The 14,876-nt window shown below is 32.3% G+C and overlaps 2 protein-coding genes across 2 annotated transcripts; one reads left to right on the forward strand and one right to left on the reverse strand.

Moving 5' to 3' along the window:
* The first annotated feature begins 2,493 nt into the window (after positions 1-2,493).
* Positions 2,494-7,728, forward strand: LOC113400791 (serine/threonine-protein kinase PAK 1). Its single transcript, XM_026640453.2, has 2 exons — positions 2,494-3,391; positions 4,658-7,728. Exons 1-2 carry the CDS (start codon positions 2,689-2,691, stop codon positions 5,449-5,451), a joined length of 1,497 nt encoding a protein of 498 aa, XP_026496238.1. The 5' UTR covers positions 2,494-2,688; the 3' UTR covers positions 5,452-7,728.
* Positions 7,729-8,064: 336 nt separating this feature from the next.
* On the reverse strand, positions 8,065-11,811 carry LOC113400792 (methionine synthase reductase). The gene is made up of 5 exons (XM_026640454.2): positions 11,568-11,811; positions 11,009-11,155; positions 10,429-10,665; positions 8,785-9,483; positions 8,065-8,343 (listed from the first exon to the last, which is right to left on the reverse strand). The coding sequence occupies exons 1-5, from the start codon at positions 11,682-11,684 to the stop codon at positions 8,128-8,130; spliced, it is 1,416 nt and encodes a 471-aa protein (XP_026496239.2). The 5' UTR covers positions 11,685-11,811; the 3' UTR covers positions 8,065-8,127.
* Between the last annotated feature and the right edge of the window lie 3,065 nt (positions 11,812-14,876).

Below are 14,876 nucleotides of genomic sequence, written 5' to 3' on the forward strand. Positions count from 1 at the left end.
TTAATGTCTTGTCTATGAGATAGACAGATTCTTTCATCATTATATTATTATGTTTTACATATAAAAAACTAACAAGATTGAAAAAAATATTTGAATTGATTCCCCAATAAAAAATAGAAATAAAAATTTAAAAAAAGAAGCAAAAATTTCACATTACTGTTAATTTTGCCTGAGCAATGGTTTTGACATTTGATTCATTTATTTACATTTCTGTCTGTATAGCTATTTTTGTAAAAAGAAGCTTGTAACTCGCCATTTCTATATAAAAACTATATTATTCCAGACCATAGATCACAGCTTTGACCACTGAGGTGCGAAAATATGGTCGGCTATTTAGTTCGCTTGATTGTCATTGATTAAAAGTCAAAAATAGTAATTTCATTTTATTTCACACAAAAAACTTGATTAGCTTAAAACTCTATAAAGATTACTGGTTAACTAGTTTTTGAGACTTAAGATTTTTCTTGTTATAATGATGACATAAGACTCATTCCTAATGTCTATTAGTAAAAATAAGTAGCTTAGCACCTTTAAATAAATAGGTAGGTTGAAATAATCAGGAATCGGGTTATTACAAATTATTCGACATTCCTCAAAAAAAATGCTTTTAGATGAACGGTTAGAAAAGTGATATCTTACTGGTTAGTGTCCTTTAGTACTATGAGACAACTCGTTTATAGTTTGTTAGCTTTTGAATTTACCACCCTGACCAGAGATACATATTATTTGACGACCTCCGTGGTCGAGTAGTGTGTTCACCGGTTTTCATGGGTACGCCACTCCGAGGTCCCGGGTTCGATTCCCGGCCGAGTCGATGTAGAAAAAGTTCATTAGTTTTCTTTGTTGCCTTGGGTCTGGGTCATTTGTGGTACCGTCGTTACTTCTGATTTTCCATAACACAAGTGCTTTAGCTACTTACATTGGGATCAGAGTAATGTATGTGATGTTGTCCAATATTTATTTATTTATTTTGTGTATCCTACTAATATTGCAAAAGTTAAAGTTTTTATGTGTTCTTTGTATACTTGTTTACGCTAAAACGGTTGGACGGATTTGGATAAAGTTTGGAATAGCTTAACTTAACTTATTGCTTGCCTTACCTAATACATAAAATTATGTAATAAGCATAACCAGTTAAAATAAACTTGTAAAACCAAGCACCGAAATCATAATTAACACTATGTGCACTAAAATTCAAAGTAAGAAACAAAGTCAGTAGAGAATGTTATCCATTGCTTATCCAATGCGATACTATTTAAAATAACACGGACATATTTTTATAATGTCTACCTAGGCATTATTATAAAACAACATGATGTTTTAAGGCCATATTCAGATGCTCTGGTATTTTAACTCGCACCACCACGCGTTGCCTACATATAGTTTTCATTTCTGAACGCATCGGTACTGTGTTCTAAGGCGCTTATATGTGGTCGATTGTATTTATATATTTTGAATATCTAGGCGCGCAATTCGAAAACACATATTAGAATTTTGACATCAGGCAGGAAGCATGGCGTGCTTTAATTCAATTATTTTTACCGAAATATATATTAAATTCTCGTTAGCGGTCTTTTAATCTGAAAATTATAAAGTGCTTTATAAGTCTACTTTGATTAAATATACCTATCATTATCATTCATATCCTTTTCATTCATACAAACTATGAAAAAGCAACGAGTGTTATTATAAATATAAAATATATTTACGGAATTATTAGAATTCTGTTGTAATAAAAATTCTAATTAAAAATAATGTATATTCAAACATAACAAAACAACTATTAAACTCTTCATAAGATTTCCCTAACGATAAATAAAATCAGTCCAATGATCCAATCACCCTGCGGCCTGCAGTAACAGGTACTATTTTCTCAGTGGGGCTGCAGTTAAACTTATAGATGAACCTATTATTGCTAATGGTCAACAATGATTATTTTATCAGTCAATATAAAAGTTAAATAAATATCAACATTTTTATTGAATTATGATTAGGTACCTAAATAAATAAAAAAATAATACCTAGAAACTATTACGAGACCAAATAAAACTATTTATATAAGTTGATATTTTCAGCATCACTAAGTTTTGGATTTATCCTATATTTAATTAGTCGAATTTCTTGAAAACTATATATATCTAATTTAATTTACTTAACCATAACCAGAGATTCTTCTTCACAACAAGCAATGAATCATCCGAAATTCCAATTCAGTATTATCAGCGGGTCAGTTTTGCCAACATAAAAACAAAATAACGTTCCATTCTTAATTTAAAAGAAAAAATCGGCGTGTGTGCTTTAGATTCAACTAATAAATTTTTTTAATGTATGTACGTATAAATACAATTTGCACTGAAAGTTTTATTTTTAGTACTTAGTAACTGAATTTTGCTTCTAAATTACAATGATTACATTTTAAAACATGATAACTGCTGAACGTGGTCTGCGTGTAACTATCATAAATCACTTTTTGTTCTGTGTGCTGCCAAATATCTGACAGATGATAAAGTATATCTGATGTGATGTCTTCAGTTTTGTCCGTCCGTGATTAGCCACTCCTATCTCGGCAATACTTAATTAGTTATAATTTCATAAATTTTGCCACGAGAGATGTAGTTTTGTGATCTCAAAAAGGATTTTATCAAAGTTTTATGGCTTAAATATCCAAAGACAAGTAAACAAGTTAAAATGACGGGACGCTCAGGCCGTGGTGTGTTTGGTAAGCTCTTCTCGAAGAAACAGTATGCTAAAGATGAGAGAGTTACAGAGATCGGTATGCCTACTAATGTTAAACAGCACATTCACGTTAGCATGAACTCTGAAACGGGAATGTTAGAAGGGTTACCATCATCATGGCTACGACAGTTAAATGCCCAAATATCGCCTTCGGAACAGAAAGAGAATCCGAATGCAGCACTTCAGGCAGTTACGTTCCACAATTTTCACGTTTTGAAAAAGGAACAGGCGGAAAACGAGCCATGCAAACCCATTGTTACAGAAGAGGCCATTACAAAAGAGGAATTGGAGATGAAAAAATTTTTAGCTAAGAAAAATGCTCACCAAAGTCAGGATTCAGATATTTCAATAGGTCAAAGTAGTGAAGAAGATATTGCTCCATCTGATACATTCTCGCAGAGACAGACAATGCCCGCTGCAACTACTAAGAATAATCTTAAAAAGAAAGACGCAATGATGGATTTAACTGCAATAGTTGAGGATCTAACATTGATTGGTGCTGAGCCAGAGGAAAGTCCCATTCTTAGAAAAAAAGAAATGATGAATGCAACTTTGTCGGATGAAGAAATATATGAAGAACTCAAAAGAATTTGTAACAAAGATGACCCGTATGTACGTTTCCAAAGAATCAAACAAGTAGGTGCTGGAGCTTCAGGTAATTATTTAATTCATATTCATTCCTTATATTTTCCATTTTCAATAAATTATAAAATATATTGAAACAAAAACATCATTACAAACATTTATAAACATGTTTTGTGTGCTATTCAGCTAGCAACCAAAGAAATTGAGATATATGTCACAAAAATCATAAAAGATGTGTTTTACGTATAACATTACCATTTCAAGCATAACTGCCATGAAACCAAGCAATTGTTTTATCTCTCGGCAACCTTGAATAAAATAAAACAATATAAAAATTTTAGCATGTCATGAAAATAAAAACCAGCGTAACAAATATCTTGCAACCCATTGTATGGTAATCAATGTTGTTACATACTTAAAATATACAAAAAATATATATGCAGATTGTTATTTAAGCTTTTTGCTATAAAAATCAATTTACATTATACATAATTCTCATTAAAAGTTAAATTTTTAATAACATATTTTTAACAAGAATTTTATTGTAATTGATTACTACATGTTAGATATGATAATTACTGCCATATCATATAACAGTTCAGATAAGCTCAAATGTAGTGAAGTGCATTTGATAAATTTAAGAATCATATGATATGACCCTCAACCTTTTAGTTACTAATTGTAATATTTTGATGCCGTTGTACTATATAAGTATATTATGTAATACAAAAATAATAAAACCTAATAATACTCTCTCGATATTCTTATCAACAAATCAGCAAACTGATTTGTTAAATGAATGTATATTTCATAAAAATATAAATGTGTTGCATGAGACAAAAATAAAAGTCTACATAGACTCATCACAATCATTTTAATGATGTTCTATAAAAGAATTACAATACCTCCATTATAATTTAGTAATTGTATTAATATTTTCATTAAAAATATTTTTTTTTATTATTCTCATTTAGATTGAATATACTTAATTTAAATAGTTATGCTATTAATAATAATTAAATTACTGGTTGCAATTGTACAAATTAATGGCAATTGCTATAATCAAATCATAAGACTCATAATTTTACTCAAACACTCGTTTAATACAGTTGTTCCTTCAGTCTCAACTTTTTATGTAATATTTAATTTGTTTCTTTAATAACTATAAACAGAACTTCACTGGTAGAACTATTGGAATAAATAAAGCCATAGTGTATATTTACATTGATATTATTAAGTTTTTATTAGTATATTGCCATGATTTGTTGAAAATAACTATTGTAAAATAATAGATTGTTTTTAAAATTATTCTAGTATCTTTATACTTTATATTCAGGTGTCGTGTTCATCGCAATAGACCACAAGGACAACTCAAGTGTCGCCATTAAAGATATTGACCTGACGAAACAATCTAAAAAGGATCTCATACTCAATGAAATTAATGTCTTGAAAGGTTTCAACCACAAAAATCTCGTCAATTTCCTCGACGCATTCCTTTGTTACGATCATCTTTGGGTCGCAATGGAGTTACTAGACGGAGGATCTTTAACTGATGTGGTTACAGAAGTAGTTATGAAAGAAGGTCAAATCGCAGCGGTCTGCCGAGAGACGCTACAAGCAATAGCATTTTTACATTCCAAAGGCACCATTCACAGGGACATAAAATCTGACAATGTACTTCTTGGTATGGACGGAGCCGTGAAAGTGACCGATTTCGGTTTCTGTGCGAACATTGTGGGTGATGAAAAACGCCAAACTATGGTAGGTACACCGTACTGGATGGCTCCTGAAGTGGTCACCCGTAAACAGTATGGAAAGAAAGTGGATGTGTGGTCGCTTGGAATAATGGCTATTGAAATGATTGAAGGAGAACCTCCATATATGAAAGAATCTCCATTGCGAGCTTTGTATTTGATCGCGGCCGTCGGGAGACCCAAGATACCCAGATGGGACAAATTGTCGCCAGAATTTCAAGACTTTTTGGACAAGTGTTTGCAAGTTGATGCGGATGAAAGAGCTACAGCGGACGAGCTGTTAACTCATCCTTTCCTGAACTGTGCCATGGAATTAAGAACTTTAACACCTCTCATTAAAGCAGCACAAAAGATCCTTCACAAGAACTTCGACTGAATGAAAAGGTAAAACTTATTTCTATCAACTTTTAATTTATGTACGAAAATCTAACTCAGTTAATTTTCCTTCAAACTGCTGAAAATCTTTGCAAAATTTTTGTCAAATGTAATCGCTTTTTGTGAAGAAAATAACCTCGGTCGAAAAAGAGTAAGTGCCAACTTTATAATTAGGATTTTTATAAAATGTTGATTAACAGTAGTAAACATCTTTATAGATGGTATTATGTGGAATTAACTTCTACAAGATGCGGTATTGTATACCATTGCGTAACATGAACAAATTTTACTAAAAATTTACGAAGATAAGGAAGATCAAAAATCATTGACTTTGATACCAGCAATAAATATACGAATTTTGTTCAGTATTCGTAATGAAATCGCTAGATATGCATTTTGGCAACACGCAAAGCGTGTTTTAACTCGGCTTATCACCGTTCTAGTGTAGATAGGGTTTTATCTGCTACTGATATAGATATACATAGCACATCACGCATAACATTCTCTGACGCGTATGTGAAGGCTCTATGTATGTACAATTCAATGCCATATTGTGTTAAGATTTAAGTTCGTTAAAGCTTGTCTAATAAGCTTTAAAGTTACTTAACGGCTATTATAAATTATTCTGTCCAAGTATTTACGAATTTTAATACATAGGATGTACAAAAAAAATCGCGTATAGGCCATCATATCTCGTAAAATATTGTCTATTTTGATATTTTTGTATTAACAAATCTACAGCTTTTACAGATATTCAATTTTTGTAATGTTTTTTTACTGTGTAATTATAATATTATTCCAAATAAGCATTAATGTATGATAATATTGTCATGTTATCTAACATAGGCCCAAACGCACATATTTTCATGAAGGCGATGCAATATTCAAGCAAAACTCATGTTATTATACTCAATAAAATATCTTAAGAAGAAAATATCATACGTTTGAAACAAATAACAAAATACCGTTTAGAATTATAAGGATTTAACTCCCACTACACGGTAAATACTAAATAGGTACTTGTTAAACAAAAGTAATGTGGATGCGTAGGACGTCAAAAAGCATCAATCAGTACAAAGTAAACATCTATAAAACAATCGAAAATATACTTTATATTTAACAATTAAGGCCGAAAATTCTCTTATGGTATATCTGGAATAAACTAATCAATTTGCAACGACTACATATGTATACAGATATACGTTGGTCTTTTGCATACAAAAATCGCTTGCTTTTGTTCTCTTTAAGTTAGGAGCAGTTTATATCAATTTACCAAAAAGCTGTACATAGTTTGTTAAGTTAGTTATAATATGATCACATGTGGCATTTTGTATCTATAAGGTAAAATCATAGTTTATAAAGTAATTTTATCTTGCAAAAACTGCATAACTTCCCGACTGTATCAAAGAAATCAATAAGACGCTAAATATAAGCTTTCTCTTTCCAATTCTTATGAAACTTGGACATTTCTTTACATTCCTATTCTTGCATACTATTTGAAACGACCAAAATGTTTTAATTTGATTTTTTTAAACCCTGCTTCTAGATTTAAGGTTTAATTAAGACTGTAATGACATTATGCTCACATTCTAACTATGACTGTTCATATATAAAATAAAATTGTAACGTTACAATAAAATTTTGTATTATGCCTTGTATTAGTTGTATCTATAATCTATATCTACTCTCTGTATAAATACGCGAGCTTTGTTTAAAATGGCAATTGCAACGAATTGAATTAAAAAAAAAGTATTGTATATTAGGCGCCAAATTGTTATTTGCTTGTTTTTAATATTGGAATATCGTGCAATAGATATTTTGAAAACAAAATTGTTCTAAAATATTTCCTTTATTTTTAACATAATGTGATTAAGTGTCAAAGAAAATAGCGGCCATTTTGTTTAGTTGTTAAAAAAAAAACTAATATATATTAGCAATTATTATAAAAAATATTACAAGATACTTTTATTTTAGTATTATTTTGTATTATTTTATGATATAAGCAGTCGCCATATGTGGAATCACGTAAAAAATATCAAATATTGACGGATTATAATGGAATTGGTGACACTACCATAATACCCTCCACCAAGAGTGCCTGCTTTACGTTAATTATAACTGTATTAATAGTAGATTAAATGCATTTTGTCGCACAACGAAAAATTGTGGTATTGTATTTAAGCTAGATCGCTGTAGTCATAAGTTTATATACACCAATGACACTTTTTGAACATTTTATTACTAGAGATTTGCCTATTAAATTATTTTTGTAAAAGTTTATATGGTTTTACTAAAATATCACTTAAATAAAAAAAAATACCAAATGAAAATTATAAACACGAATACAGGACATGAAAACCTGTGATGAAATTAAAAAAGGAAAATTACATAAAAATTTATTTACAATTTGCTTCATATAGTATGTAACATATTAATTCAATATAAGGCTACTGATACCAATATATAAGGATCAAGCCCTGTGTCAGCCCAATAAAATGTTATTAGATTTTTCTGTCGAAAGATTCTCTAGGTATATCAGTCTGGAAGTTGGAAATGTGTACTCTCCAGTGCAAAGCCGCTGCAGTTGTTTTGCGTCAGAACACTTTATTTTCGATTCTGATTTGGCGTTCCTTCGATTTATACGTTCCTCGCAGATAGCTAGTCTCAACCATCATCATTAGTTCCATACATCACTCAAATATCTTTTTTCTTTTTGCATAATGTCTATGAAATTTTCTGCTTCCTCCTCGTTTAAGTTTCCATATTTGACTATACTTTGTCGAAGCGCATCTTTGACTTGTGTTGCCATATTTTTGATATCTCCACAAACATACACTTGAGCACCTTCCATTATTAATTTTGTAACTTCTTCGCCATTTTTTATGATTGCATCCTGAAAAATACAAAGAAATATTTTTTAACATACATAATGACAATCGAGATCACTTTATCATACCTTTTTTATTATAAAATGAGAAGTTCCATTTCAGTTCGACTTGAAATAGTATAAATCAGTTACTAATTACCAGAATCTTTTTCTTTGTTTTTTTTTTTTATCTATTTTTAGCTATGTGATGGATTCTGGTGATTTTTTCAGAATAATTATAATATGATATGAGAATAATTAAATTCTCTAACTGTGAATATACTAAACCAATATACATAAAACTTATACCAGATGATGCAGCATATACATATGGTATAAGTATTGTTATTTTCGGATTTGAAGGTTGGAGTGAGCCAGTGTAACAAGCACAAGAGACATAACATCTAAGTTCTTAAGGTCAGTGGAGCAGTAAGGAGTGATTAATGTCTTGAGTGAACTGAACCATACCTGTACATAATGAAAATCTGCATTCTCTACCCTTGAAAACGAAGTGAGAAATTTACTAATAACACCTTTGGAAGTGAATTTTGTTAGCTCATCCTCATAAATGAAATCAAGTTTAGGGTTGCGACATCCAAAAAACAACCATATGCAACCAAATTTTTTTTCTGAATTATTCTTCTGTAAATGTTCTCTTTCTTCTAAAAAGCCTATGAATGGAGAAACCCCAGTCCCAGGGCCAATTAATATAAGGGGAATTTCTGTATTTTTAGGTAAACAAAATTCATTCACATTTTTTCGTAGGTAGATTGGTACTTTAACAGATTCATTATATAGATTTAAATTATTCATTTTTTCTTCAATATTAAACTTTTGCAAAATAATTTCTTCTAACCAGCCAGTCGTAATACCTTTCTTATTATCGCCAATATCCAGAACAGAAAAACAAATTTTTAATATGTTGGGATTACTATGCCTTGTATTAACAATTGAATACGGTCTAGGTAAGAGTCTAGGAAGATGTTCCAAAATTACTTCTATTGGAGGTTTACATGATTTAAATAATTTAAATAAATCCAACACACAAATTCTTTTGTTGAGGATATGAGTTGTGTATTCTGAAGACCCTTCTTTGCTGCAGAGGTACTCCAAAAGTCGCTTTTCACATTTATCTTTGGTGTGCTGTGCCAGAGCAAGTAGAAATAACTAAAAAAATCCAATCAGTAGATTACAGATGGAAATAATAAGAATAAAACAATATGCTACTATTTTAGAATCAACAGTAAAAATAAAAGAAAAAAAAAACAGATTCCCGACACATAACCATAGAACTATGATAAATATGCTCCAAAATGAGAAGCCACTGTCCGTCATCAATCATTTTAGTTCTATGGTTGCTGGACCAAGGCTCAAAGATTTGCACTTGAAAATGTGACAATGTGGCTGGTCGCTTTAGCATCAGCCAGTACAACGTTATTAGTAAATTTAGCATTCATAACTCACAAAAAATTCAAGAGGTAACTACTATTGATTGTTCAGGGATTACTTATACAATGATACAAAGCAATGTATTGACAATGAAGATGGACAATTACTAAAATACTTATAAGCAAAAAACAAACACTACAATTCCTAGCCTTGTTAGTGTTATTATTGGATTGTAACATATTAATACAACATGATAAGTTATTGTTAATTCTAACTTTTCAACAATAATGTACATATTGTTTAATTTTTTTCCTACCTATTTTGAATCAAAATAAAAAACTTAAATAAAAAAACATAAAAATGTATTTATTAACATTTTTGTACCCTAATTTTCTATGTTGGATACAATTTCCAATATTATAATATTATTTACATATTTACAAATACTTTTCGAAACCAAAAATTAATTTAAAGAATGAAGTGTGAACCTGAGATCACATATGGAAGGGAAAAGATATCATTTCTGGCTACTTATGCCTATTATGTGGATTTTTTTGGTCAAAGGATTTCAGATAATTTTAACTTGTAACTATTTTTCTATATGATTTTTATAAAAGAGATATCTTATTTGTTTTGTTGTCTCTTTCATATTGCACATGGCTTTCTTTTTTTGATAATTAAAAGTAGAGATGCTTTAAAAACCATATAATTTTTGTGATTTACCTTTTTTATAATTCCTCTAAGATCTACACAGTGAGTGAGTACATGTCGTAGGGTTGATGTTACTGGTATATAGGCTGGTATCTTTGCACCCTTCTGTTCACTGGCAACACTAAGTGTATAATTTAGATCAACTACATCAATCAAGTCCAGGTGATTGATAATATCATCAACTTCCGATTTATTATTTTGAGGAACAATTCCAATTGTATCACCGGGTATAAAATCAAAGTTACTCACCTAAAATAAATCATTTTAAAATTGTATACAGATATAGTTATAATGATTGTGGATAATCCAGGAGATAATTTAAGAAGGCTTAAATCTAAAAATCAACAATGCAAAAATTTTTTATCCAATATTTTAGGCTTTCTTTTAAAGGGTGTGTTGTGTTCTAAAATAAATGGTGATTGGTGATTCATAGCTAGATTATTGATTTTTCAAAATTTCAATGAAGCAGTTTTAGTTTTTATTAAAATAGATCCTAAGATTCCTTTGAGTATATTTTGCTATTCCTTGTAGTTTTGGATTTGGCCATCCACACTCAATTGTATATTTCTATCATATGAGAACAAAAACATACTTCAATATCAAAAGACACTTCGTAGACAGATTTGCAGTTTTCATCCACAGTAGTTAACCTTCTCCATTTATTTATAGTGGCAAGAAATATTTCACTGGCAGCAAAAGGTAACATAGGTTCTGGACCGTTGTATATTGTTTTATTATCCTGCAAATATAGAATATTTATGAGTAAAAGACAGCTACTACACAATTTTTTATTTTATTTAAATTCACCCCCCAAGACATTCAGTCACTTGGGAATGAAATTGAGTGAGTGGGAAGAGAAATATGAGTATGAAAGACTATCTGTACAGTATTTTATAAATTCATCATCTAAGACTGAAATTGGGTGGATGAGTTAAACAGATAGTTTGCCTTGACCAAAGTAAAATGAGAGTATTAGCAATGCAGGTTACCAAAAATCTCTAATATTTATGAATTTGCGGTGGATTTCTAAATAATATATCTGATGGGATATCCCACAGGGTTCACGGCTAGTTATGTTAATGATATCATCAAAATCCTTATTAGTAACAGATTCATAATATATTTCACAATATGAAACATTACAAACTTACACTGTGGCAATTTGCGAATTCTATTTTCATAAATGGTTCTTTACATTTCGGTATACTAAGTAATTTAGTTTTATCCAAGGTGTCGATTAGTTCTTGAAAATGTTGAACTACAACCATCTCTACTTATGTATGTTTAAAAATATACACGAAATTAATAAATAATTTTAAAATATAGAATGTTTAAGCAAGTAGAATTAAAAAGTAAGTATTTTTTCACATGTTATTGGATCATTCTGTCAAGTGTCAACTGTAACTTGTAGGCTGTGACAGTGTAACTGACAATAGGCTATTTGACAATATGAAAAATAAAGTGTCAATTATTGTAATCAGAATATTATATTATGAGTTTAAAAATGATTATTTATAAACGAAAGTTGAAAATAATAATTAATTTATTCAAAAATCCATAAATAAAAATGCATTTTTTAAACGTTTATCACAAAGCGCTCCTGATTGGTCGGGCTTATGATGACGTCACTTGCTTATTAACCTCGTTTGCCTACTGTATGTTCATTATATTTGCCATAGATTAAAATACAGGCAAGTGACGTCACCGGCCCCATTGAAGCGCCATATTGTCAAAGTAGCGTTATCGCGCGCTATTTAAATATGGAATTTTTATTTTGATATTTTTCAACAAATGTGTACTAGAATTTAAAAAAAAAAAAAATTTAACTGGGTTCCTTAACCTCTACTAAATAATATAAAATTCATTTTAAAAACCAGTCAAATAGCCTCTTGTGACGTACTGCCCTTTGTGTCTATACTTGAAATTTCTATAGATGTGTAAACATCATATAAGTTTATTATTATTATAAAATATTAAACAATATTATATAATTATTTTATTATATTATTGTAAAAATCACATAAGTTTATTATTAATATTCCATTAAATTATTTATATAATTAGTCATCTTTCATTAAATCTAACAAATCATATAGCAACTACGAAAAACTACTTGGGGGTCAATGATAATTTCCCGGTCGGCAAGCTTGGTACATTTTTGCAAAACATGGTCCAATTTTATTAAGACTATTAAAAAACAAAGATAAAACAAACAACTATTCAATATGTCTTGTCTAATGAGTTAAATAAACAACAATAAGTAACATAGTTTGTTTTGTATATTCTAATTTTGGAATATTAGCTAAAATTAAACATACTTTTGTTTTGCAAACCAATCTCCTGGTGTGTTAGTTACGGTCTGTCTGTATAAAGTAATCTTAATAAAGTATATTAATCAGATCAGAATCAGAGATATGCGACAACGAAAACAAAATACCTACTTTTCGTGTACTATGTCTCGGCCAAACGCTTGAGATTGAATTATTGATTCGATGCACTAGATTAACGCTGAGGATAAAAACCAAATTGCACCAAAAAAACTATATAGTGTTCTTCTCTATATGAAAATCACACCTGGGTTTTTTTTGCTTAATATTTTCAATCACTGGTAGTAAAATATAGAGATTGATGATGATGATAAAGGGTTTTCCATTAAGGGCGCTTGATCTTTGAAATGCAAAAAAAAATACATGTAGGAGAGATATTTGCGAATTTTTTTTTTTATTTGGAAGGTCTATCGACCCCATTATGTATGGAATATGACATCATTCAAATGACCGCCACGGCTTCGGTTGGTGGCGCGCACACGAAAGGTCCAATTTTCGATGACTCTGGCGCACAAATCGGGCTGTATTTGATCGATGGCGTGGCGTATGTTGACTTTGAGGGCATCGGTGGTTTGCGGCTTGTTGGCATAGACCTGCGACTTAAGAAAACCCCACAAGAAAAAGTCCAGCGGGGTCAAATCGCACGATCTCGGTGGCCAGTTCACGTCGCCTCTTCGTCGTGCGTCGATCTTGTACGGGTGCAGGCTCAAGTCACAACGCAAAATTCGCCAAGTTGTCGTCTGCGAAAAGCCGATTTTATGATTTGCACGTGCTGCTCGACACTGTAACCTGCCATGGTGCTTTGGGAGGACGGAATGAATATAACACACTGCATTTGACAGCTGTCACTCAAACAACATGGCCGCAATCAGCTGTCAAAGTTCAAGCGTCCCTATTGGAAAACCCCTTAGTTGTTTAGCCGAATATCGGATGAGCTGTACATATATCCCGTTGCCGGATATTCGGCCTGTTGTCAAAGTCACGTTCAAAATCAAAATATTCTTTATTGTGGTAACGAAACTCAGTGGTCTTCGGCGCTCCGAGATGTGCAGCAGCTTCGCCCCTCGCACCTTCGGTTTCATAAAAAAAACTGTAGGGTTAAGACCGACAAGTCCATATTGGGTCAGAATTAACAGAGTCGGTTTATATACAACACTTTATTTCCCCAAAATCGTGGTAAATAATTTGAAACCCAACCCGTATCTAAGCATGTAAAAAACTTTTTTTTAGGTTTTACGAGGAGGAAATGCGTTTACGATTGCCGCCCGGGGCCTAGTGCCCCATCCTACCCTCTAAAACCTCCTCGAGTTTACACCACGCCACATAATGGTAGGGCTACGGGAACACTCGTGGCTTACAACCGCGGCCCCACCAGTGGCAGCCACCATAAGGCGACTGAATACATGAAAGCGCGCCTAGGGCTCGCTTTCCTTCTCTGCCACCGTGTCGCAGAGTGACGAACTCCCCCAAGTCCGCCACTGGAGGTCGAGCGTCAAGGGCTGACGCTCCGCGGCGGATACGATGACTGGCTCCGACGTTGACCACCGGTGTAAATACACCTCGGATGCTCGTAACGAGCCCTCCCCCTTCTTGCCAAAGAGGCCACTTGTACTGTCCACTCTGCCCACCAGAGACGTACAAGGAGCGGCCCCGTGGCATCTCGCCGTGTCAGTCTTAGCCGTGATCGACGAAAGCAAGCTCAAGCCGGCCCCATTGCCTAGGGCACCATGCACCACGAGGAGGTGACTGACATGCACCCCAACCTGTAAAAACCTTTTTTTTTTTGTTTTACGAGGAGGAAATGCATTTACGCATTCCGACCGGTCGAAAGTGGGTATGTATCGACCGGCACGGATATGTAGGACTCCCGGGGCTGAAGGCCCCGTCCTACCCACTAAAACCTCTTTGGATTTCCCCCTCGCCGCAAGGCAGCAGGAATACGGGAACTCGCGTGGCTCAACACCGCAGCCCTGCCAGCGGCCGAGCCTGTAAAAACCTAACCTAATTATCACTTTTTATTTTTTTGAAGGTGCCCATGTCATGCTCCTCCTTAATACTACTTAAGATACTACATACTACTGGTAAAGAACGAGAAAAAATGGAGCACTTTCCAGGTGCAACCGTGAGTCGACA

Source organism: Vanessa tameamea, chromosome 11 (assembly GCF_037043105.1).
Source record: "Vanessa tameamea isolate UH-Manoa-2023 chromosome 11, ilVanTame1 primary haplotype, whole genome shotgun sequence".
Taxonomy (NCBI): domain Eukaryota; kingdom Metazoa; phylum Arthropoda; class Insecta; order Lepidoptera; family Nymphalidae; genus Vanessa; species Vanessa tameamea.